Source organism: Python bivittatus, unplaced genomic scaffold (assembly GCF_059951505.1).
Source record: "Python bivittatus isolate LINGU-HERP-01145 unplaced genomic scaffold, Pbiv_v1 ctg000850_np1212, whole genome shotgun sequence".
Taxonomy (NCBI): Eukaryota; Metazoa; Chordata; class Lepidosauria; order Squamata; family Pythonidae; genus Python; species Python bivittatus.
Window position 1 is genome coordinate 1,349,052 of NW_028277112.1, and position 25,517 is coordinate 1,374,568.

A 25,517-nucleotide genomic window follows, 5' to 3' on the forward strand; every position below is an offset into this window, starting at 1 on the left:
CCATATAATGGCAAATATTTTATCTCAAATCGGCAGAATTTTTTTTTTTTTTACTTTTAAGATGATTATATGCAGCATTACTTGCTATTCCAACACAATATGAAAAAAACTTGGCTACAGCTTAAAAGGTCTTTCGCTGACCGTGTTTCAGATAAAAATAAATGATTATATTTTAAAGATAAACTGATATTTCACTAAGTTGATAAAACGATGATCCTGAAGGTTACCTAGGATTAAGCTCCACTGAACAGCACAACACACAAGCATAAGCTTGTGCTGCATAACAGAACATGCTTAATCACTTCAATAATATTTTGAAGATACAGACACACTTTGTACCAACACAGTAGTGTAAATTGGGAAGTAGGAGAACGCAATTAACAGCAAATAGCTAGGACTGGGTTGTAAATGGCTACAACTTCCATTGGTTACAGTCTACAGAATTTGGAATGCCATTCAACAAGGATCTTGTCATGGGGCATCCAAATTCTTGGCTGATCCTTCACTGCAGCCCATGCATTACTGAAGCAAGTAGCAAAGTCTCAAGCCAATCACAATATAAACCAATACAATGCCTCCTTCTGCAATCTGAATGAGCTGCAGGCATGGCAGATTCTGACTCTTATATACTCCATGAGCAGACCAAAGAAGGAACTCTCTTAGTTTCATCTTCTGTAAGGTTCTTACTCTGGCAAACCATCAGCACTACTAATTGTTCTCCCCACTCCACCACATACTTCCAATATTCAATGTATCTTCTGCACCCCTTGTTCTCAGCAGCTCCCTTCTCAATGGCATAAACAGGTCTTTTTAATCGGCTGTTACCGAGGCTTGGAGCAAGTTTACATATCTTCTATCTAATTTGTGCTTTAAGAAATGGTCTTCAGAGTTTCAGTGAAGAATAACTTCATTGGTAAGAAACATTCTATCAAGGAAGTTCTGCTTCTTAGGATAGCATCAGTAATAACATCTATTTACTTTACCCATTGCAGCCTTAAAACACAGCTGATACAGCACTGAATCAGAATTCTGAATCTGGACTTTTACCCTTTGTATGTATAAACTAAACAGCCTCTTCAACAAGAAAATTAGCAGGCATTACAGTAACAAATTTGCACTCCTGGTAGATTTCTCAGAAAATTATCCAAATTTACAGTCTAGATCTCAAGATCTAGTTACTCTATCAAACTAGCTCTACCTTAAAAGTCAGTGCATGTTAAAATTGATGAATTCAAGTATTAACGTGTAATTATTAACCCGGGTAAAGCATGACCTTCAGAATATGTGTCACGCAATATAAGATACTCAAAGAATTAAATATTAAACATCAAAATTACCAATTCATAGAACTTTCCCTACCAATACGCCAACTAATAGCAAGGGGAAAATGCCGAAATATCTATATAGAATCACAGTAAAAAAAGAGAAACTTGTAATCTGAAAGCAAATCTAAGTTCAAACTAAAGTAGAAATAAAAGTGCAGTCTATGTGGCACTAGGGAGATAGTGGGCTTCAGTGTCCTATATATGTGGAAACTAAAGTGAGAATCTTCAACTTCCAAGATTTCCCCATAAATAAGATTTTGAATAATTAAATATTAAAGAGAAGCTATACCTAATCCTGAAGGGAAGAGGGACATAGTCATGTATCATCAGATGAGAAGGAACTGCAAGGCTTAATACAAACCTCAAATTCTGATCAGGATTGAGATGACAGAGGGAAATGACAAAGGACTGAAATGCAATCTCAACTAAAGAAACGGTGCTAAGATTTCAGCAAGGACATATTTAGGCTTTTAAAGAAAGTCTGTTTTCCAGTTACCAATTTAAGCAGATAAATAATTATAAATTCTGAAACATTTGTTGCATAATTTAAAATAACATCTGCCATATGTTCTCCTGGTAGGTTTTCTGTAAGGGAGTGCTGTTTTTTTACTCTAAGAACATCCCAACTGAAAAAAGAAAAAGTGGAAGACAGACAATCTATGGATGGGGGCTTGCTTTTCATGACAAGGAATTTAAGAGAAAGCAACCTGCCAAAGATGTAAAAGAAATCCAGCAACTCAAGGAAACCCAACTCCTACAGAGAATTTTGGTGAAAGATAATGTTGAGAGAGAAAGAAGCATGAAGGACACATGGCAGAAGTCTATATAAAATGGAGAAGGCAAATGAAACAGCCTGGCTTGGATGGACACTCTTCATCCAAGCTGATGATATTTGTATGTGTTGACACATTTCCCACAATTCACATCCAAAATGTATAACTTCAACATTTTTGGAAATCATTAAGTTGAGGAATACTACTCTCTGGTTTTATTATTCAGAGACCATCTTCAGTTTCCTCTTTTTCCATTTTTATTAGAATGCAATTCTGTTTTCTGGGCAAAACTTTCCTGCCCTTCCTGGAGTTGAACAAATAGTTTGCTTAATCATCAGTCTTTGCTACAACCTGCACTATTAATTTTTAAAGTTCTCATCCCAACTACATTCAACTACATTAGTGGAGCTCCTATTTCACTTCTCTTATTTTCTCCTGACTTTTTCTTTTTCCTGCATTTTCAAGACTGCTCATAATCTATCAAAAGCACACCAGTAACAAGCAATGTGCGCATGAAAAATTAACTATCCTGCATTGATTTCAAAAAGTTATAAAGTCAACAGATCATGTGCAATCAAAGCACACAATATATTTGTAAAGAAATTTCACCTGACAAACAGATCATAAACCTTCTGTCAGATACTATTCTTAATACTTTGTTAAATATCAACTTTGAATGGATGGGATATTTGTACATTAGAAATTTCTAAATGTACATGACAATTAACATGAACATGTGTGTCTTATTAATGCAATTTTTAGAAGCAGCATCAATATATATACTCTGTAAGCCACATTTGCAAAATAATAACAATAATAAATAAGCCTCTGACTAGCACAACTTTTCCAAAATACAGATAAAAAATCCTATGGGTTATAGGAAATTTTACCTAAATGGTATGTGCAAAAATGTATAATTATCTAAAATCAGAGAAGAGTTCTCCCAAAAGCGGCATCCAAATTGAATAAATAAAAAAAATAAAGTAAATAAATAAAAGCAATAGGTTATAGCACAAGTGAAAAACTGTGATTGGTACGGTGTTATAGATATGAGCTTGAGTTTTGTTTTTGTTTTTTAAGCAGCAAGAGCTACTAACCAGAACCAAGCATTTGTGCAGTTCAGTTCCTGCTTCACTTTAATATATAGTAAACTATGTTGGTAATGTGAAATAATGGTTATATACGCATCCAAATCTGAGAAACAAATGAATGCAGCAAGGCCATCACTGAAAGAAGTGAAATTAAATAGATGCTAAGTCCTGAGAGAAGGATTGTTTAATAGGGAAGCTGAAGATCCTCAGTTCAAATTTCTTTAAAAGAAATTAAGGCACCTTTCCCACAAATACACTATATCACTCTATTTGGTTACTGTAATCTACACAAATTATACCTACACTGTGCTTCGGTCTAGCATTCCAACGAAAGTATTTTAAGGAGTAACAGGCTTAGATGAAGTTCATATCTGACCATCTCAAGTGACATAAATAAATAACTGGTCTTCATGCTTACTGGCTCTCTTAAGCCACATCCAGGACACCTGCAGCCACCAGATGCCTTGAAAGCCAATCCAGTCCTTCATAAAGTCCCATGCCACTTCGGGCATCACAACCTTGAATGTACCAGCTGCGACCACAGCAAAGTTTGTGGAGATTCAGCAATTCTGTGATTTCTTCTACTGAAAGTGCCCCTGGCACATCCTGTAAAGAAAAGACAGACCACAACTTTTATTATAAAAACACTGCTACAACTTGTATATAGCCAGAAATGTTTAGTCCTGCCTGTCTTCAATCTTGGAAGAGGGAAAGCAACCCTACTAATAATTTGAACTGTTCTTGTAACTGCATTCAAACTCTGGTGTATATCAAGATCCTTCCTAAGGGGGTCCTTCCACTCATCTTTCAACTACGGATTCTGCCTAATGTCCCAACTATTTGCAGAAATAATTGGAAGAAATAAACTCAGCACAAGAAACTGGACACAGATGACTGCAAAGGGGTAGGCCAAAAAACTGGTGTCAGAAAGCAAAATTTATTTCTAGCTCTACTAATTACTGGCTGACACTAGGTTCATACCAGCCTTTATCATGGTTTAATGGTAATGTAATAAGTAACACAAGGACCAGCTCTTTGGAGGATTGATCTGGTATTCAGTGAATGGAACAGAGGAGAGAGGTTCCTTTTTGTTCTGCCCTACCCAAGAGTTATTTTGCTCACAATCCACCTTCTGATGGACTGAAGAAGAGAAAGAGAGGAAAAGAAGAAGGAAAACAGAAAGTCACGCTCCTCACAGATAGCATTCTGTTTAGCTACTCAGGTAGAGAAGGAATGGAAGTGAGGACCCAGCTTTCAATGAAAGCTGCAAATAAAATAATTCTGCAAAAAGATTATTTTTAATAAAATAATAAATTGATGTGCTCTTAAGGATTGCCATTTAAATTACAACAGCTTTTCAATTATGCTGTATTTTCTCTTATTTCATACTGGCAAAGTGAGAAAATGGAAATGAAGCAGAGGAAAAAATAAGAATGGGCTATAATACCTGCTTGTTGGCAAAGATCAGTAACAAAGCATCACGCAGTTCCTTCTCCGTTAATAGCTTGGCAAGTTCACTGTGTGCCTCGCTGACTCTGTCTCTGTGGCTGCTATCAATGACAAACACCACGGCTACAGAAAAAAGAATAATTATGCAGTTACATTTGTTATGAATTTGTTTCACCCTACTATATTTTTATTTTTAGAGGGCAGGAGGAGAATTAAATTTTAAATTCAGTTTGAAAGCTAAGGCTCAGTACAAATTTCTAAACTGGCATCTGCTTGAAGCAGACTCCTAAATCACACCAGAAAAAAACAACCCAGCATGTGGCACCAGACAGTTTTAGAAACAGGCTTCAGGGTTATGCAGAAGTAAACTCTGTTAGTAGAAGAACCAGCAAACGGAATGCACGAAAGTAGTTTTAACCAACTGGCCATCTGCTCCAAATAAGATGGCACTAGGAGCTGGAAGAGGATGAGGGTGTCAGTGAAAATATCTATACTGCCCTATTCCACTGTGTATGTGGCAGTGGTAGGAAGAGGGGGCTCTGCTGGATCCAGTTTAGCCATGAACAGAAACCTTAATTCATGGAGAAGTAACCCTGGATCAAACCCAATGTCTCAAGTGCTACAGGTAGTCCTCATTTAACAACCACTCATTCAGTGACCAAATTTGTGACAGCACTGTACAAGTGGTACTTATAACTGTTCCTCGAAGTTCCAGCCATTGCAGTGCCCCCATGGTCATGTGATCACAATTTGTGTCCTTCCCTACCAACTTCCCACAAACAAAGTCAATTGGGAAGCCAGCAGGAAGTTGGAAGTTGCAATCACGTGAGGTCCATGCTTAATGATCTGCATGGCTCTTGCTTAATTACGGTAACCGTGGACTGTGGGAACTGCCATTGCTAAGCAGAGTGGTCATGTGATGTGCTTTATGACCGCATCACTTAGCGATGGAAATTCTGGTCCCAATTATTGTAGTTAAGCGAGGACTACCTGTAACTGAAATTGTAATATGGCTAACTGGATTCTCATCATGGTGACACATATATTACATACAACTTATTTGGATTTTTGCATTATGCTCTACATAGGTCTGTTTATGAAAAGTACTGGGACACTATAATTGGTTCAGAATATTGCAGCCCATTTGATCACAGGAACTCCATATAAAGAACATATGAAATAGTGGTATGAGCTTCCAATTTAATTCTCAGTACAATTCAAAGTATTGACAATGACTTTCAAAGCCTTCAGTGGTATGAGATCAAGATATTGAAGGACTACCTTCTTCTTCAAGAATCTACCTGTCTACTGAGATCATCTCTGGAGGCCCTTCTTGTATGTCCTGCATGGTTAGGGTCTAGAGAAAAGTCTTTCAGTGACTGCACGTAGGCTCTCAAACTCCATTCCAATGAAGGTCTGTCTCACTTCCTCCCTCACAAGTAAGTGAAAACTCTTCCTTCTGAGGAGGACCTTTAGCATATCATCCTCCTTGCTGTTTTGGAAACTTTTAATATTTTTTCTGCTGCTGTATTATCTTTTATGTTTCTGTGTTTCAGAGAAATGCTTTTACTGTTATTTGCTGTAAGTTGCATAGATCTCTGTGAAGGATATGTGGGATACAAATGTTTTTTAAAAAAATTAATTAAATAAACAACAATCTCATTATAATTTAGAGATTTTTGCAAATCCCTCAGAAATTATAATCAAGCAAATAAAACCATTACCTACATCTTAAATATTTCTACTTTGAAATACAATGAATTTCCACAGGAGTTACTTTCATATTAGATCAACTACTACCAAACCTTTGATAATGATAGATACAATTACATTTAAAGTAATTAAGTCATAAAGCATAGCATTCTTACCTTGTGTATTGAGGTAATAATGTTTCCATAAAGGCCTCAGTTTGTGTTTGCCACCTACATCCCAAATAGTGAATTTCAGGTTTTTGTATTCTACTGTCTCAACATTAAAACCTAAGGGAGTAAAAGACGTTTAATCACACATTCCTAAAAAAACATATCCAAGAAATTCACCATTTTTAAAATCTCCATTACTTACCAATTGTTGGAATAGGTTGCATGAACTCATCTTGTTTTAGTTTAAATAAAATAGTAGTCTTGCCTGCTCCATCTAATCCAAGGGTCACCACTCTAATCTCCATTTTTGGTCCAATGTGTACTCTGTTGTCCTGCAGTAGAGAAAAAAGATGCATGTCCATTTTAGAAGCTAACATTCAAAGGCACCTTAATGCACAGTCATTTACATGTCAATGGAATGTCTTCTCCCTTTTGTTGTAGCAAGCCAGGAAGAACAAGGGTTGAGCATGCATGTTGTTTAAATATCTTCTCAACATCCTCAGGGGTCAACAAATTGATATTTATTAAGCAACACTAACCAGTATTTTAGAAATCTCCACTTCTGGAACTACACTAAGCTGTGGTGTCTAGATTGTTGTAGATGTGAGCAATTTTTAAAATAACTGCACTAATCATCCTTGCTAGAGAAGGGAAAGGAGGCTGAAATACATGTACACAACTGTGGTGGTGGTGAGGTGAATATGTACACATGTATGTGTGCATATACCTATGCATATAAGCATTTGTTAAATAGGGGATAGAGTACAACACTCTCAATACCCATCTGAGTGTGGAGTTTTGCAAGTATCTATAGCAAGGGAGAAGAAACTGGGCATGTATGTGTATGACCCTGACTATATAACCTTTCCCCTTGGTGGTCTCCTGAAGAATTCCCCAGCTACTACTGAAGCCTTCCACCAAAACAAGCTGTCCGTCCTGAGCTTGTAAGATGTGAATGACATCTTAAAAAGTGATTAATTTTGAAGATTCCATATTTGAGAAATTACAACATTAGAAATAAAAAAATGCAATTTTTTGCTTTTCTGATAATAGGTTAAACAGGTAGGTTAATGCCTATAAGTTAATGAATGTACCCACTGTCAGGCCTACACAAATGAAAAGCTGTACAGTCTTTCGTTAGCAGATAACGGTTCAACCAAATACAGCTTGAGAACTACTTAGCTCATGGAGGGTGACAGTCAGTATGCTCTTTGTTCCATCTGGGATAGAACATAAACAGAAGGAATGAATGGATCTCAACGTTCCAGGTTCCACTTTCAGCTACAGATCATGAACTGAAATAACCTTTTAAGCATAGTTTTCATCTTATCCAAACAGGTTCTTGTATCATATAGCAAACTGTTTTAAAGTTACACAAATTGTTGGGGAGAGAAGAATAAACAACCAAACTCATATTCTGAATCTTTAACCTAGAGATTAAAAGAACTATACCTTTGTAAAAGTAACTGGAATGCTAGCATCGAGTTGAATATGGTCTGCAAGTTCTGTAAATTGTTGTTGTTGTTTCTGCAATGTTTCTAAAAGCCTTGTAATTTCTTGTTTGGCCAAAACAACTCTACAGTCATCCTAAAAAGGGAAGTTAAATTTAGTGTAATAAGCACAGAATCATCTCACTGTTATCCTTCTCAACATGTAACAGAATGAGAAATTACATCAAGGTGGGTGAACTAACAGTCCACAGAATGCTTTGCCTTGCGCAGTGCCCCACTTTTGACCACCAGGCTCCCAAAGCATTTTGCCAACATTTGACAACTGAATGGTTGAATTTCAGTTGCAGAGTTTTGGCCATTTTTGGAGGAAGTAAAAAGTATTATGGGTAGAAAAAGGAGTAGTTTGCCTTCAAGAGGCCTTTGATTCCCATTCCTACCCCAACCCTACTTAAAATGAGTGGAAAAAATCATTCTTGCTCATTCTGGTGAGGAGATGATGATAAAGGAGGAGGAGGAGGAGGAGGAGGGAGAAGAATAATTCTGGTGATTTACAGTACAATTAAAATGATATATACAACAAAACTGCAATTTAAGATATTAATTAGTAAAAACAACAAACAGAGATAGCAATGAAAATGCAATCCTGGTGCCAAACTTAGTAACAGCCACAATTAAGCAGCCACAATTAAGCAGCCACAATTAACCTACTTCACAGCCTTACATAAGAATTCCAAGTTAAATGCTGATCAAATCTCTGGTGGGAGGCTATGACACAAGATACCTCCACAGAAAATCATTGCTTCTGGGCCCATACTCCTCTTACTGCCCATATGCTGGGATCTCTATGCATCTCAGACCCAGGATGAGTATACAAAACAGGTCAGGTCTATTCAGGGACATGGTCCTGAAGATATCTGGGAGCCAAACCATGTAGTACTTTAAAAGCCACTTTGAATTGTACCTATAAACCTATCAGAGGCCCATCCAGCAGTCACAACTCAAGTATTAAATAGCTGCAGTGGCTCTCATCTATCTGTGCAGGCTGCTGCATTTTGCATCAACTGCAGTTTCTGAATAGTTTTTAAGGCATTCCTTGTAAAGAGCATTGCAATAATCTACTGTTGAGGAAATGAGATGTGAGTTACTATCAACAGGTGAGCAGATGGCCTTTGGAAGGTGAGCTCTCAATTGTTGAAACATTGCCCACCTCTAACATACACCCTCTCCTCAAACCATTTAACTATATGGCTTAATTTAAAATGGAACTTAGAAGGAGAAATCTATGTCTGATTTGCAGCAACAGATTGCTGATATGCATTCTTTGTCAGCATCTGAATTAGACGTTTCTTCCTTCCCCTTTATCAAAAAGACTTTCAAGCAACACTATGTTTTTGAAATTGTATTGCTTATATATAGTTCTTTCTACCTTCTTTCCATTTACCACCAAAATTATATGACTCATATCTATGCTTATTAATTTTGAGATTATATTTAATTATTTAATGCTGTTGAATATATTTGTACATTTTCTGATGGATTAGATTACTGTAACAAAGTAAAAAAATCTATATGTCACTGGTTTAGATTAAAATCCTGTTGCAACAGAAATAAATGCAACTGTTTCATAAATACTTTAATATTAAAAAAATACAAAGACTATATATTGTTCACAAAAACTTTTGTCTCTTAAAGATCAGAGCAGCAGTATACTAGAAACAAGAAAAAAGTTATGCTTTATTCAGTTGAAAGAATACAGGGAGATTGCTCATGAATACTCAAAATATAATTTAACTAAGGTTAAACAGAAAACAAAGCCAATCAATTTTAGCCATTGCTCTTTTACTTATTTTATACATTTTGGACACAATGGGATTTAAATTTTGTTTTAATAATGAAATGTTTTAATAATTTAATGATTTAATATCCCCCATAAAGATTTTTACCCATGGGAGTCTACAAAGAGGCAAATGACAAAATGTAGGTAATGATGTCATGACACAAATACCACAGCTTATGTACTTGCATTCAACATCACTGTAATTTACTGCAGATGTTGATGCTTATACCTTGAAGCCAGGCCTAATATGTTTCCTCAGATATTTCTTTTCAGAAGTGCAGGTTTCAAAGATTGTAATAAAAAACAAATCATGAATGAAACTCAAGTTTTAATTTGAATTTGTCTTCGACCCATTGCTGATGACATTTTTGGCTCCCTTTTTCTCATGCTTTATGCCTGGAGGATCCTGTCTCCCACTGCCATTTATAAAATCAGTATTTCAGAAAAGCTGAGCTATACATACAATTTACATAATAAAAGCAAATTTGTCCAATATTTATTAATTACAAATTGTACAATATTGGTATTTGAGAGTTGGCATTTCAAGACATACACATCCATGTCTGCCCCAATATTGATTCTGGCTATAATATTGATCCCCTACCTGCTGTAAAGTCTTTTCACAGTGAAGGCAAGCTGTTGAAACCTGTGATAACAGGATAGTCATATCTTCCTGTTGTTGCCTAAGCCAGATCAATTTTTCTCGCACATGTGCATCCACCACACTAAGTGCCATTTCTTCTTGGCGGCAGAGAGTCTCATGAAGATCAGAAAAATAGGCTCTGACACATGACCGAGCGTTCTCTGCAGTACCTGGGACCTGAAGTGGGGTTATGAAATCAAACAGAGAGGCCACAGAGATATTATAAATATACTAAAACAGATTTGGTCTTTAACAGCATTTCTCCATGAAACACCTCTCTGGTATAGGCTCAATCATGTAAGTCATCACTTGATACGGATAGTATTCATTTCTAACATGTGACCATCCTGCATTATTTGGATTAAAAAATGAAAGAATAAGGGCAGCAGGTTTTCAACATTACAAAAGGTCAAAATGCATTTGATTTTCAGATTTCACAATTGGTATTGTATCTCCTATGTTGGAAACGCTGTAATATTAGATCCATATACGCATAGAGTGAAATAAAAAAAATCAAAGAATTCATTATTCTGCCATTCATTCTGCAAAAAAGCTGTTTTTAAATGTTTGCTTAAAGAAATGAATGAAAATCCTACTGAGTGTGCCTTTGCCCTAGTTTTAAAGCAGTTCTCTGCATCATGTTTTTCATTATCATCTCTCCAAACTCTCCATAATCAATTATATTCCCATCTCCTGAATGCTCTTAACATCTTTTTTTTTGTCCTATAAATAACAGTTCTGTAAGAAGTTTATCACCTTTGTGGGAGTCTGCCATAGCTGGTATTAATTTATTTACTGGGAAAGGCCCAAAAAAGTTCATAAATCATGTAAATACTGTAGTATGTGACATATCAGTACTTCCAAAAGAAATCTAAGATGAGAAAAATGATTTTATAATAAAGATTATACATAAGTTGAAGAAACTACAAAATTGCTCACATGTTCTGTATGGGTCATTCCTATGCCATCTTCAAAGATTTGTTCTCCTCCTTCTATTTGTTGAACTATACCATCTAGTTTCCGAGAATATTCTGAGATTTCTTCTGTGAAAGTTCTTATACAGTGAGCCATGTCTAAAATGGAAGCACGGATCTGATTTGCTTCTGGTTCCAAAATACTGTGCTAAGGGAAAAACACAAAAAATATGAACATCCTTTCCTGAAGTTCTTCCAATCTACACCCCACTTGTCACTCATTATAAAACTGGAAACAGAATGTTGGATGTTCTACTATGAACACATAATATGATAGATATGGGAAAGCATACTTTCCAACTTCTTTAACAGCAGTGGCCATTAAAGGCATCTGTATTTTTTCTGTTTAATGATGTTCTGTACCTGTGTGTTTCTGCTCTCCCCTTGTGTGGTAACTATATTTTGGGGTATATGTGCACATTGGGAAACACAGGGTGAGCTGCATATGCTCCACTCTAGGTCAAAGGATGAAGAGGCAGGGGGGCCAGGAATAGAACTGTCAGAGACATTTCAAGCTGCTACCCAACTGGCTTTCCTGAATGGCTGCATTGGAAGAATGCCTTCTGTAATATTCTCTGTAGTTCCCAACCCAGTCTTTGGTTGTCTTCTCCTCCCACACCAAATTTAGTCTCATTCTATTTAGTTTTGGGACAGTTATCTTGTGGAAAGACAGAAAGAATCCCAAGTCCCTTTTCATAATTTGTTTCCAATATTCCATTGGATTGGAAAGAATAAAAAGGGAGACAGTAAATTTAAAGAGGAACTTTAAAAGTTACTTTTCTAAAAGTTTACTGATTTTGATAGGAGCTTGAACAAAGGACATAAAGTTTATACATATTAGTTACCTCTGAAATATTACAGAAAGTGAAAAGAAAAACACTGTATACGGACAGCATTTCCAATTACAAACCTTCATGTGTAATCATCCTATCGTATTACTGCAGAAAAGCAGCTTTAAAGTGATGTTATTGGAATGCATGTACATGTTCCCCATTCAGTCAGTCATGTATTAACACAGATGGAAATCAAGAATGAAACCTACTTTATGACCTTGGTGTTTTCCGTATTCTTTGCAAACACAACACATAAGAGGGCTGGCTTGACAACCTTCTTCCAAGCACACAAATTCAATGGCATGCACTTGGTGCTGAGAGCACATCGTCTTTTCGTGTGGCTTATCAGCAAGGGGCACACGTCTGTGTTTTGCTAGTGTCTTTGTAGAATGTGTAAGATGGGAACAGTCTGTACACAGATGAGTAGCACAAACAGTGCAGTACACAGAAGCAAGATGAGTGTCATCTTCATCACATCGGATGATGCACTAAAAGTAAAGAAAAGAACGCCTTATTTTTTTTAAAAAAATCGGTATGTTTATATCTTGGGTTTTAGAGATGAACCCATACAAATACAGCTAAGGCAGGCCAGGTCAAATTGTTTCCAAAAACTTTCTTAAAGGTCCGTACCAGACCTATTAGATGTAGAATAGCAGAGAGAAAGTAGCTGAGAGGCTATTACTAAAAAAATCTTGTCCTTTGTTCTCACCAATCTAGCTGTTCTAACTACCATACATGAATAGAGTCCCTGGCAATAATTTAAGAAAAACATGCACAGGATTGCCTTCTTTAGAAAATTTGGCTCCAAGACCATTTGCCCCTTTAAAACAGAGGTGAAGAACTTATGATAATTCAAACGTTGCTGAACTACAACTCTCAGAATTTCTCACCATTGACGGTGCTGGCTAGGGCTGCTAGAGTTACAGTGGTACCTCGGTTCACGAATGTCTCTCTTCACGAACAATTCGGTTCGCGACCAGCACCATTTGCAAAATTTTGCTTCTGTTCGCAAACTCCGCATCGGGTGACGAACACGACCCGCGGCCCTTTTCCCTGCTCTGACACGTGGTTGTGGCTTCCTGTAGGGAGGGGGACTCTCCCTCCAAACAATAACTGCCTCCCCACCCGCCTTCCTGTCCTCCATGCCAGAAGTTGCCTCAAGCAAGGTTAGTGTTCTCTCTCTTCGTACTGTACTGTACTTTGTTTCATATTTTTGTGGTTTAAAAAAAAATAGATATGGTTCAGAATGGATTAATCGTATTTACATTGAACCTTATGGGAAAATTTGATTCAGTTAGCGACCAATTTGGTTCGCGACCAGAGTCGCGGAACGAATTAAGTTCGTGAACTGAGGTACCACTGTATAACTGAGCAACATGTAGAGAGCCACAGGTTCCACACTTCTATTTAAAGATGGTAACAGCATTTTCAAATCATCCTGGAAATGAAATTAGAAACCAAACTGGCTGACACAAAATGGGTGCAACACAGTCACATTTTCTGGCAGCCACATTTTGCATCAACTGGAGTTTCTGAGGTAGAATGAAGGCAACCCAACCAAAATACATTGCAATAATCCAGTTCTAACAACTGTGGGATTTGGTTAATGGCAGCAACCGGGATTGCAGGGATTGCCATTGCTAAGCAATGCAGTCGTGCTTTATGACCACATGGCTTAGTGACGGAAATTCTGGTCCCAATTGCGGTCGTATGTCACCAACTACCTATACATGGTTAGCAATATCAAACAGCCATTTCTGAATCAAAACAACCCAGGTGACAAATACCTAGTACTCTCCAGATGCTTTCGACTATATTTTCCACAAATCCTAACCACTTGAATTGGCATGGGAATTGTAAGGTGTATCACAAAGTAGATACCTTCTGCCTTTTAGGATTGACTCTCCACAGTAAAAGAACCAGCAAGCAAGAATAATATTTTGGTCACATTATGCAAAGACCCATCTCCCTTGAGAAGTCCATAACACGGGGGAAAATGAAAGGAAAAAGAGGATGACCAACAGCCATGTGGATAGGCTCAATTAGAGTGATGATGGGTGCACTACTGGAAAACCTGAAGGCCCAAGTTGGGGAGAGATCATCCTGGAGAAAGTCTATCTATGTGCTCACTAGGACTGACATTGACTTGATTGTGCATAATCAATCAATCAATGAAACAATCAATCAAATAAATCAAGATATCTGAAGGATACCAGTTGCTTACGCTTCTCTGAATACAGCAATAAAATAAATAAATAAAATGAATTACTATTACCTCTCCAGATAGGCCAATGGTTTCTTCAGTTGTTCCACACTGACCCCCCAATCCATTCTGCAATCGCTCCAGGAGTTCCAACAAAGCAAAGTTTTTTTTCAATCCCCACACACCAGAATCACCTAGTTTGGAAAAAAAGATAGAAATCACCACATGTTGTCACTGAAGCAAAGGAAATCAGAACATTCATCCATAATGATTATCTCCTGATTATTATAGTTCTGTATTTTTATTTAATCAATTTATATGGTCACCATTTCACAATAGTGACTCTAGCTGGCTGGCATTGGGTTAAAAACTCAATACAAATGAATAATAATATAAAAACACATAATGGCAACTGAGGACAACACAAATCATCAATAAATGCAAATCAATCTCATGAGCTCAGTTAACCTCCTGATCCCCATGCCCGGGAAAACAGTGATTTATAGAATTATTTCTTTCATTCTACCCTAATTATCAAATTAATCTATCAATAAAAGTAATTATTCTACAGAATTGAAAATATTACTCCGTTTCTTAAATACTAATAGATAACATTTTAGATATACAAAGCAACTTTATACTGATTAAGCCTACTGTAATAAAACTAGAAATATTTTCTTGCACCAGCTGCCACTGTTACATTACAATTAAAAAACAAAGTCAGCAAGCTTGACATTTGAATTTCAAAGTACTTGGATCACGTATAAAAAAAACAATCACTCTTGTGAAAAATTAGTACTCACAATTTTAACTACAGAGGAAGCAAGAATAACAAACATATATGACAGTATTGTTGAATACATGAATTTAACTAAAACCCTTACATGACATTTTAAATGCTAAAAAATAATCCAACTAGCTATTTACTTATTTAAATGATTTATATAGCCAACCATCTGACAACAGTGACTCTGGGCTGCATACCAGCATTAAAACTACAGCATGTAATCCATGATGCCCAAGGTTAAAATAATACACTCCAAATCACAAAAACCATACCATCAGGAAAACTTGCGTAACCTCCTAGTGCAAATGCCTGGGGAAACAGCCATGTCTTCAAAGCCTTGTAAAAGACAAAAAAGGTTGCGGCCCTCCAGGTCTGTTGGAGACATGCTGTTCCATACAGCAGGCGCTGCTATAGAGAAGGAACGACTCTGGGTCCAACAAGATGGCCCTGTTTGATGGAGGGGATCTGGAGTATGTCCTCTCTGTTAGTAAAGGCTGCTTTTGAAATGGCATCCTCCTTCTCCATCCCTCCAGTGTGGAATGACAAACTGCTTTTGAAACTAAAATATATTTTTAAATATAGACATAAATAAAATTAGGCAGAGAATTGAGCTTTCTGAGTGACAAGGGAGATGCTCATATGTGCCACTTATAAGTCTAGAGGACTTATATCTCACAAGTGGGATCCAAATATATAATGAAGACTGATCCAGCATGAGAAACACAGAAAATAAAAAGACCCCAGATTTATGTTGCCATACTTCATGAAGCAGTACCAATACTATATTTTCCCAGAATATTTATTTTTAAAAATGAGAAAAATGTTTTACATTAATGGAGAGTACAATAATGAAAATAAGCATGTTTTTTCTGTGTAATCTTATATTTGCAGGAAGATCATTCTACGTTTAGGGCCCAGCCCATTTTGATTAAATTTGGCAGATTTTCATATTTTAGTTATGGCTTTTTATGCAAATCTTTGCATATACATCGAAGTTAGAATTTTTAGGATTCGTTTGATTCATTTTTTAAATTTTATTTTTAGCCTTCTTTTAAATTTAATTATAATGAAATATTGGTTTAATAGACCAACAGGGGAGGTCTCTAATTCATAATTGTCTGTTAACTTAGAGAAGATGTCATTTGTGACAATGTTATGATGCAAATAATGACAATGCTATGATGCAAATAATGTAAATACAATAGGAATTTGTTGTTGCATCCAAAGTCCATTGCATCAAGGTCTGCTAAATTGAGGTTTCACTGTATATTGGTTCAACTAAATTTAATGGTCTAATGGACTGAAAAACAAGGACTTCTTGGAGAGGTATTGGGAATGGAAGACGGCTCTGCAAAAGCAGAGCTGATGACCACAGGAAAGACCAAGGAACCAGTGAGTAGACAGATAAGGAGAAGAGAGGACAGCTGCTCCTCACGAGACAGGCAGGACAGCCGTTTTCTTCAGGTTTCAGCACCAGAAGACGACAAGATTAGCCATCTTGCTCACAAGTGCAGCAGACACTTTTAAAGGACACTATGTTCACAAACCTCACTTTCTGATCACTTTCAGAAATTGCTCATTAATTACTTCTAAGCTGTTAGAGATCTTCGGATCGACAAGTTTGAAAATGCCGGGTGAGTCCGCCTTCAATCCTCAATGAAACAAAATTTTAATCATAAGCTTAAGAGTTTAAATAATCTGAAATAAACAGCAAAAAGCTAAATAAGATTTTGATCTTAAAAGTTATATACGAGTCCAGATAAAATTGGAATATTGAAACTTTTACAATAAGATTTTGGAATTAATTATAAAGAACAAATAGCTTCTCATGGGAAATAGATTCTGTTTTGGCTTTTGCAAGACAAAACAAAGATAAGCAATTTCATGATTTCAAAAACTGTACACTAGAGGGGACTAAAGTTTTTAGGTAGAGGAAAGATTTACAAACCTGTAAAATATTGCAAAACATTCTAACAATAAAAATATTGAAGGAGATTTTTGAAGAATGGAATCAGAAAAAAGTAGCCACAATATCAACAATGTCAGTAATGATGTCTGCTTCTATGGATAGACTATGTCCAAAAGATGTTATTGAGGAAATGTCAGATGTAGAACAAATTTTATCTGACAAGATAGAGATGATATTGACAGGCCAAGAGAATAACTTAGAAAAGGATATTTCACTGGATCTACAAAAGAAACTGGCTGAGGCTTTAAAATTTAAAAAGGAAATATAAATGACAGACCAAGTGAGTGACCTGGATAATTTTTTCCTACTGTATTTACAAAACAGTATTGTTAAAGTCTTGAAAAACTCTGTGCGATGGGACAAAGAAGTAATTAAGAGAAATCAAATCCTACATCAATATTTGAATGAACTAAAGATTAAGACTGTTAGGAGTAAAGGAAGGAATATAAATTTGGTTTATTTGATCAAGGTTAAAACAAGATATGTTGTTACATCTGGCAACCCTTTACAGACTTTCTGCTGACACCAGGATTGAAAAGATGATGTTTTATGGATTTGTTTCTAGATACTGTAAGAGATAGGATATGGGATGAAGAGATAAATGTTTCTAACTTTAGAGGGGGTGAAGAGTCACTAAATTTGTTTATACTTGTGATGAAGGTTGCAAGTAATTTCTTTATATATTTCTTTTTTCTTTCCTTATTATATTCTTACTCTTTTCTTTTTTCTTGCACTTTTACTTCTTTCTATTCTCTTTTCTTTCTTTAAGTGGTGTTTGTTTTGGATTTTACTATTATAATCAAAATTCTTAATAAAAACTATATAGATATAGGCTAAAAACCAAAAAAAAAAAAACCATCAGAAGGCTTCAAGTTCTGCTTAACATAAAAAATATTTTGGAGCCAGAGTAAATGCTTCACAAATAGCTGGGTTTTCCATCTTTTCAAATGGTAATATTTTTTATGGGTAGAGTCCAGCAAAATATTTTAAAACAATATCCATTTTGATCAAGTTTATGTGAATTTATTGTGTAGTGGTAACAGATTACTGCACTGGGCAAGGAGTTGGACCAGATGATCTCCAAGACTCCCTGAAGGACAGAAGGAAGAGTTACTATCAAGGTATCAATCAGACAAGTGCAGCTTGAGCCTGTTTCAAGAAACTAATATGAGTAAATGTTTCACACAGAGGGTCTCCTCAACCCGGACTAGATCTGCTGCCTCCTGGACCTGTGCCTCAGCACTACTTACCTCACTTACAGAGGTGACTTCTACAGAGAGAAACACGGCTGTGCCATGGGTTCCCCAGTGTCACCCATTGTTGCCAACCTATACATGGAAGAAGTGGAGAAGAAAGCTCTCAGCTCTTTCCAGGGAATAGCACCAACCCACTGGTTCAGGTATGTGGATGACACCTGACTAAAATCAGAGTCCAGGAGGTACAGGCCTTCATAGACCATATAAGCACCATAGACTCAAACATCAAGTTCACCAGGAAAGACACCAACGACAACAGGCTGGCATTTCTAGACTGTGAGGTTCTAACTGGGACCTGTGGCAAGCTAGAAATAGGGATTTACAGGAAACCCCCCCACACACAGACCAATACCTGCAGTTTGATTCCCACCATCCACTGCAGCACAAACTAGGAGTCATCAGGACATTACACCACAGGGCAGAAATCATCCCCACCTCCATAGATGCCAAAAAGAAAGAAAACAGACATCTGAGGACAGCTCTGAAGGCCTGTGGGTATCCAAATTGGGTCTTTATTAAATCCACTTCTAGATCCAACAAAAAAACGGCAGACAGAGCTAAGACCCAGAGTCAACAGAAGAATCTTGTCATTCCATACACGGCCAGTGTGTCAGAGAAAATAAAACGGATATTTGGAAAACACCCCATACCTGTGTATTTCAAACCCACTAACACAGTGAGACAGAGGCTTGTACACCCTAAAGATCAAACACCAAAACATAAGAAGAGCAATGTAGTATATACAATCCAGTGCAATGAGGAGTGTTCAGAGCTCTACATTGGAGAAACCAAACAGCCTTTACACAAGAGGATTGCCCAGCACAGGAGGAGCAACAACACAGGACCAGAATCAGCAGTTTACCTTCATCTAAAGGAAAAAGGACACTCATTTGAGGACAATAATATTCGCATTTTGGACAAAGAAGATAGGTGGTTTGAGAGAGGAGTGAAGGAATACATTTATGCCAAAGTGGAAAATCCTTCCTTCAATAGAGGTGGAGGCCTCAAACACAACTTGTCTCCCATTTTTCATGCTGCTCTTTCATCAGTCCCCAGGAAGATTAAGACCACTTCACAAGTTCACCAGGGAGGCAGCACTTAACGACCCACTTGGGGATGAGTGAGGGATTAGGAGCAGGACATCCACATCCCAGAGACTCTACTAATCACATCTCCTATTGTCCCTTCAATGAGCCCATCATGTTAGTGAGAAACGAACCAACTTTCTAGACTGAAAAAGCTGCTTGGACAAGCCGCGAAACGTATCAAACCAAAAGAAATAAGTCCAGTTGCCATGACTCAACCTCCAGATAATTCCACCTGGATGATTGAGAATCTTCATCAATATATACCCAATTATTTTCCACCTTCCGTTATATAAATACCTTCTGTTTGATAAATACAGTGTAGTCAATAATCACACCATTTCTTGTTGCTTTAGGAATTTCTTCCCATTTTATGATAGCCTCGATTTTACCAGGATTTTACACTGCCACTTCAAATCGGACTAAATCACATAATAATTATGACCCTCCAAAATATTTTATTTTTTTAATGATTACAGGTAGTCTTCGACTTACGACCACAATTGGGACTGGAATTTCCATTGTTAAGCGACCGTAAAGCATGACATCATGTGACTGCATCGCTTAGCAAAGACAATCCCGGGCAGTTCTGGTTATGGTCTTAACCCCAAGACGTGCAGGTCATTAGGCGAGGATCCATCCCAATCCAAGCCATTCCTGGCTTGCTTCCTTCAGCCCAGAGCCTTGGCAAGATAAGGGACTGCCTCCTCTTCAACTCTCCCCAACTATTCCCCCCCATCTCTGCCTTTTTGTCCACCTTGCACCCTGCCTTGCTGGGCGGCAAGCAGCCTCAGAACTGCGTGGCTCTGGAGCTGCTTGCCATGCTGCAGCTCAGGGGCTTCTTGGCATGCTGCAAGAAGCCCCTGAGCCACAGTGTGAAGCTGCAGCCACCCCTGGAAGCCTCAGCTGTCCCAGCCTGGCCCAGCAGCCCAGCGTAAAACTACAGTGCCTGGGAAGCCCCAACAGTGAAGCACAAAGCCACCACATCCTGGAAAGTCCCAACAGCACGGGAAATTATGGTTGAGTCTGTCCATGTGTTGTGAGATTAAGGAGTTTTCATTGTGTCTTCTGACTGCTAGTTGGTGTTCATGGATGCGCTCATGAACAGACTCAACCATAGTTTCAACTGGGAAACTGGCAGCATCTTAGACCAAGCTAAATCCAAAAACTTGAGGTAATTCACTTGGTATTCAAACAAGTCAGCCATCAACAGGCACATAGAGATAAATAACATTTACATACCATTCAAAAGAGACAATAAAAAGCTAAAAAAGAAACAAAAATACCAAAACCCTCCTCGCCAGCAGTCACACCCAGGTAAGCTGGGATTAACACCAGGGTTAACACCAGACAAACAATCAAGCAGTAAACAATAGCCTAATCAAGGAACTAACAAGAAGAAAACAACAACCCCACCAACACTGCCAGGGCAAGCTACAGACAGCAAACTTCACTCCCTTCTAGGACTGAAGATGTTACCTAGTCAGGTAACGAAATGTCTGCAAGGAAACAACCAAGCTCAGAGAACACCAAGGACTCCACAGTTCAACTTTGAGCTACATATATTCTCTTCTATTGATATTTCATATTATTTGTAGCGATTCCATCTTACAAGAATATTCATAACACTAACTTGCTAAAATCAAATTATAATTTGTCCTTGTTGCCAGTTATTTTGCATTATGAAATTCAGCACAAAATACCTAACTAAGATAACCCCATAAGCAACAAAATTACAAAATCACTATTCTAGTAGTGGCAGAGCCAATAACTCCACTTACCTGCACACACTGACAGCCTCTCAGACCCAGAAGTTCAGCCACCCAGTCCTAAACAGAGGCATGTGACAAAGATTCAACAATAGAGAGCAGAACTCTGTATATCTGAGAGATTTGTCAAAAAAAAAAAAAAGCCAAGCCTACAGAAGAACCAATGCTGAGGAGTAAACCCTGCAGCTAGGTATTGGTGGAGACTCAGCATGGCTGATTTATTGGCCTCACTCTCTGAGAGCAGATGCCAAGAGCAACTTTTCAAGCCTCAGTTCTGCTGTGTATATATTGCTGCACCATACTTAGAACTCTGGATTCTACCTCACTGGATCTCCTGTCTTTTCCATTGGATTCATTGCTTGTTTACTGGATTCCTGTACCTGTGACTATGTTAATAGCTGCTGTCTTAAGCTGCTGGTAAAAAGAACCCCTTTCCTGTAAAAGCTCTGCCTGTGCTTTGTTTATCATTGAACTGTGACAGATATCCTGCTTGCTATCTTGTTGACTGGCAGTCAGCAAGGTTGGCATAGAAAATGCCATTTATAGAAAAGGCAATTGGAATCTTTCAATTACTGTCCTATCAGCCTCCTCAGCAAGATATATGCTAAACACTTTGCTGTTAAATTCCTGGAATGGTTGGATTCAGGGAACATATTGGCTGAGGAACAAATTGGACTTAGAAGAGGCCAACCCATCCTTGATCATGCTCTAATTCTACAACATCTGGCAGAAAAGTACACTTCCGAACCACAAGCAGCTTCACTTTCTATAGTCTTTATAGACTTTAAAGCAGCTTTCAATCTAATTTCCAGGCCTAATCTGTGGCACAAATTCCAAAACTCCTCTCTAGAGAGAAGGCTGCTAATCTATAACCTCTGCAGTAAAAATCAGATGTACCTCCCAAGGACACTATACCAACAAGATCTCTGTTAATAATACAATTATTATACAGTTACAGCTAAGGCTATATTTTTGTCCTGCTGTTGTTTAATTACTATATTAATGCACTAACCGCTGCGATGAATGACCTAGTAGAGAAGCGTATTTCAGTCCTGTTATATGCAGATGAGGCAGTTTTACTTTCTAGACTCCTATTAGCCTAAGAAGGGCATTGCATGCATTGGCTGACTACTTCCAAATCTCTGGAAATCAGCTACCATAAGATCAAGATGGTAGTCTTAATAAAATGTCCTAAAAGACATATTTGGACAGTAAATTATCATCCAACTGAGCAGATTACATCATTTAAATATCAAGGTATAGTTTTTCATGCCACTACTTCAGGCAGAATGCATAGAGAATGCTCAGAGAGCTGCATTTTTCTATACTAAAGGCGATTTATCCCTGCTGCGTCCCAATATACTCAGCTAAAGTTAGAGCACAGCTGTTATGTAGTGCCCAATTAGGCCCACATAGTTGCTTTGTTTCTTTAGAAAGAGTTCAGACAGCTTTCTTAGGAACATATTCCAAGCCCCCTCTTTGTTTCACATGCAACTCTTTTCCACGACACAAGCCTCAGTAATATTGAGACCAGTGCTCACATATCTTTACATACTGGACCAAAATATACTTTGTGTAGGTTTTTGAAAGCCTAGCATCTTGGATTCTTACTGAAATTTTCGTTCTGATCCAAAGCAATAGGCAAAAAATTGGGGCTCCTTGGATTTTCATTAACCCAACTTGGCACACTTATATACAAGCATGCAATACGGTTTTGAGCAAAAGGATTAAGGACCCTGATATCAAATTAGATCCGGCATTTCTTCTTAAGGATATACTCCTGACTAGTTCTTTTATCCTCCTTAGACCTGCTAGATACCTGAATTAAATCACAATCCCTAAATATAGGAGGGCATTCTCCCTAGCTCAATTCAATATTCTTTCTACAGTGGTCTTAGAAAGGAGCTACAAGGGCATCCCATTTGAGCTATGGTTTTGCCCATGCAGCAAAGGGGCTATTGAAACTCTAAAACATTTTATTATATCACTCATTTTATGCTAGCACACGTTCAGAGTTGATAACTTCACATTTAAGCAAATTTCCTAGTAACTCTGACCTCTTTTATTTACAATTTTTACTGTCAGATATAGATGCCCCTTACGTTAGTGTACATTAAGTGTAGCTAAATTCTGTTACATCATGTGTAAAATGTACAGCTGATTGATTGATATGTCTAGTTAATTTTATAATTTGTACCTTTCCGTATATATGTAACCTACTTTACATTATTAAGTTTTATTATATACTGGTTTTGACCATAATAAAGTTTTTCATTTCATTTCAGAATACAAATACATTTGGAAAATAAAATGCTGAAATACTTATGAATAAACCAATTTTGAGATATTTGCTTATTATTTAATTACTGACCAGAGAGAATTCTTTACTAATAATTACGATCTTGATTTTTTGTAGTATATCACTAAGATTTCCTAATAGAAAATGTTCTTGCAATCCAATTTCAATTTATTTCATATGAGAGCACGTTCTAACAAGTTTAATATCATCCAGATTTAATAATGTCCTTTGTTAAAAAGTGCGATATTTTTATAGCGTTTGTAGCATAATCTTTCTTTTTAGTGAGCCATACAGCTTTGATTTTTAAAGTGTAAAATCTAAACTTCCTTGCAATCATTGGCAATATCATAAATGTACCTATCCCCATACTATTGTATAGATTATAAGGAGCCCTTGATTTGATGGATTTCTATTCAATGGACTTCAGGTGCAAAATACCACATTTGCATTCAGACTTCTCCTCCAGCCCCCAAATCACAAACAATCCCATTGTTTCCAGAGTATGTCCATGCACTTGACCTTACTTCCAATATATAATCTGAATAAAGCATGAATACAACTTGCTCTTCCACTTATTAAATAGCAAAATCTTAGCCATGTATCAAGTTTTAAAAGTATCTTACCCAACTCAGTAACTTGTCGATCAAAAGGACATCGAACTGCTCTGCCATGGAGAGGAAGTCGAGTAAGACAGTCATGACAGACAGTATGGCCACATAAAAGAAGTCTGGGAACTTTGTCTCCTTGTAATGAAAATACATCTTCACAGACTCCACATTCCAAAACCTATAATTGACAGAAGAGCATGCTCGTTTATGAATGATTAAGGATATCTATGTGGTTTAAAACCAAAAGATGCAACTAAGAGTGGAAAATGGACACATCTCCAATTTCCTCTTAGCTTAGATTACATGATTCAATCTCAGACTACAACACTGATTCTATACACCAATCAATCTGGGTAATACAGTTTACACCTCACATCCTAAAGCATATCATATAAAGTGCCCTTACCAGCAGATCTGGTTCAAGCGTTTCCTCAACAATCTTACACCGAGAACCTATATGTCTATTCAGAGGCAATTTTACATGGGGCTTAGGAGGGCACACGATTTTTTATGCTTTTAAGAACTACATGCCAAGAATAATTCAAAGTGAAAAGGGCTGTTGGAGTTACTGTCACCACTGCATCTTTCTAAAGGGTTTCTCTCATTTAATTTTTATCCAGCACGTCGTCCTGAAAGCACAGGATCCCTCCCTGGCGATTCTCCCCTACTCAGTTTATGAAGAAAATATAAAAAATCTTGGGGGAGATTCTCTTACTTTCACAAGCACCCATTTCACTAGGAAGGGAGAAAGAATGTGAACAAATCAGATTGGAGGGGGGACGCAGAACAGGGCATCAGGACTGCTCCCTTTTGCTCCAACACCGCCTGCGAAAATCTACCCAGAGAAGGTTCCAATGACTGTCGGGGGATGCTAGTGAAAAGAGAGAAGCGCCAGCGGGGTAAGGGACGGACCCTCTCGGTTTTCCATCGATGAGCCCCTGAAGAAGCCAAAATCAAGGACCCGCCCTCTCAGGTCCACTGTCCTCACCTTCACAACAGGCCCCGCCGGACTTCGGCTGTGCCTGTTCCCGGCATCCATCCCAGCGCCAGACCCGATTTTGTTTACACTTAGCGCTGCCATCTTGGACAAGGAAGGAGAACGGCCGAGCGAAAGCTGCCCCCGCGCCGGACCTACAGCGGAGGTCCCCCTGGAGACGGAGGAGGGATACGAATGCGCGCATACGTCACTAAAGAGAGCCAGAGGTAAAGCTACTGTAGACACGCAAAAAAAAGGCGTTTAACTTGGGCCTATAGATTTCTAACCACTGCGCATGCCTGTTTCTTCTCAGTATGCCACGGAACG

The 25,517-nt window shown here is 37.7% G+C and overlaps 1 protein-coding gene across 1 annotated transcript; it reads right to left on the reverse strand.

The window, feature by feature from the left end:
* Positions 1-3,158: 3,158 nt before the first annotated feature.
* TRIM23 (tripartite motif containing 23) lies at positions 3,159-25,505 on the reverse strand. The gene is made up of 11 exons (XM_007441867.3): positions 25,203-25,505; positions 24,230-24,392; positions 14,514-14,635; positions 12,448-12,726; positions 11,371-11,553; positions 10,393-10,608; positions 7,953-8,087; positions 6,703-6,832; positions 6,507-6,617; positions 4,637-4,761; positions 3,159-3,795 (listed from the first exon to the last, which is right to left on the reverse strand). The coding sequence occupies exons 1-11, from the start codon at positions 25,293-25,295 to the stop codon at positions 3,616-3,618; spliced, it is 1,737 nt and encodes a 578-aa protein (XP_007441929.2). The 5' UTR covers positions 25,296-25,505; the 3' UTR covers positions 3,159-3,615.
* Positions 25,506-25,517: the final 12 nt, after the last annotated feature.

Bases quoted from the DNA above. Each gene is read 5' to 3' on its own strand.
- TRIM23 (XM_007441867.3), bottom strand. From the start codon at position 25,295: ATGGCAGCGCTAAGTGTAAACAAAATCGGGTCTGGCGCTGGGATGGAT. The intron at 14,636-24,229 runs GTAAGATACTTT...TTTCCAAACTAG, and splicing joins TCGACAAGTTACTGAGTTGG to GTGATTCTGGTGTGTGGGGA. The intron at 6,618-6,702 runs GTAAGTAATGGA...TTACTCCCTTAG, and splicing joins GCAACCTATTCCAACAATTG to GTTTTAATGTTGAGACAGTA.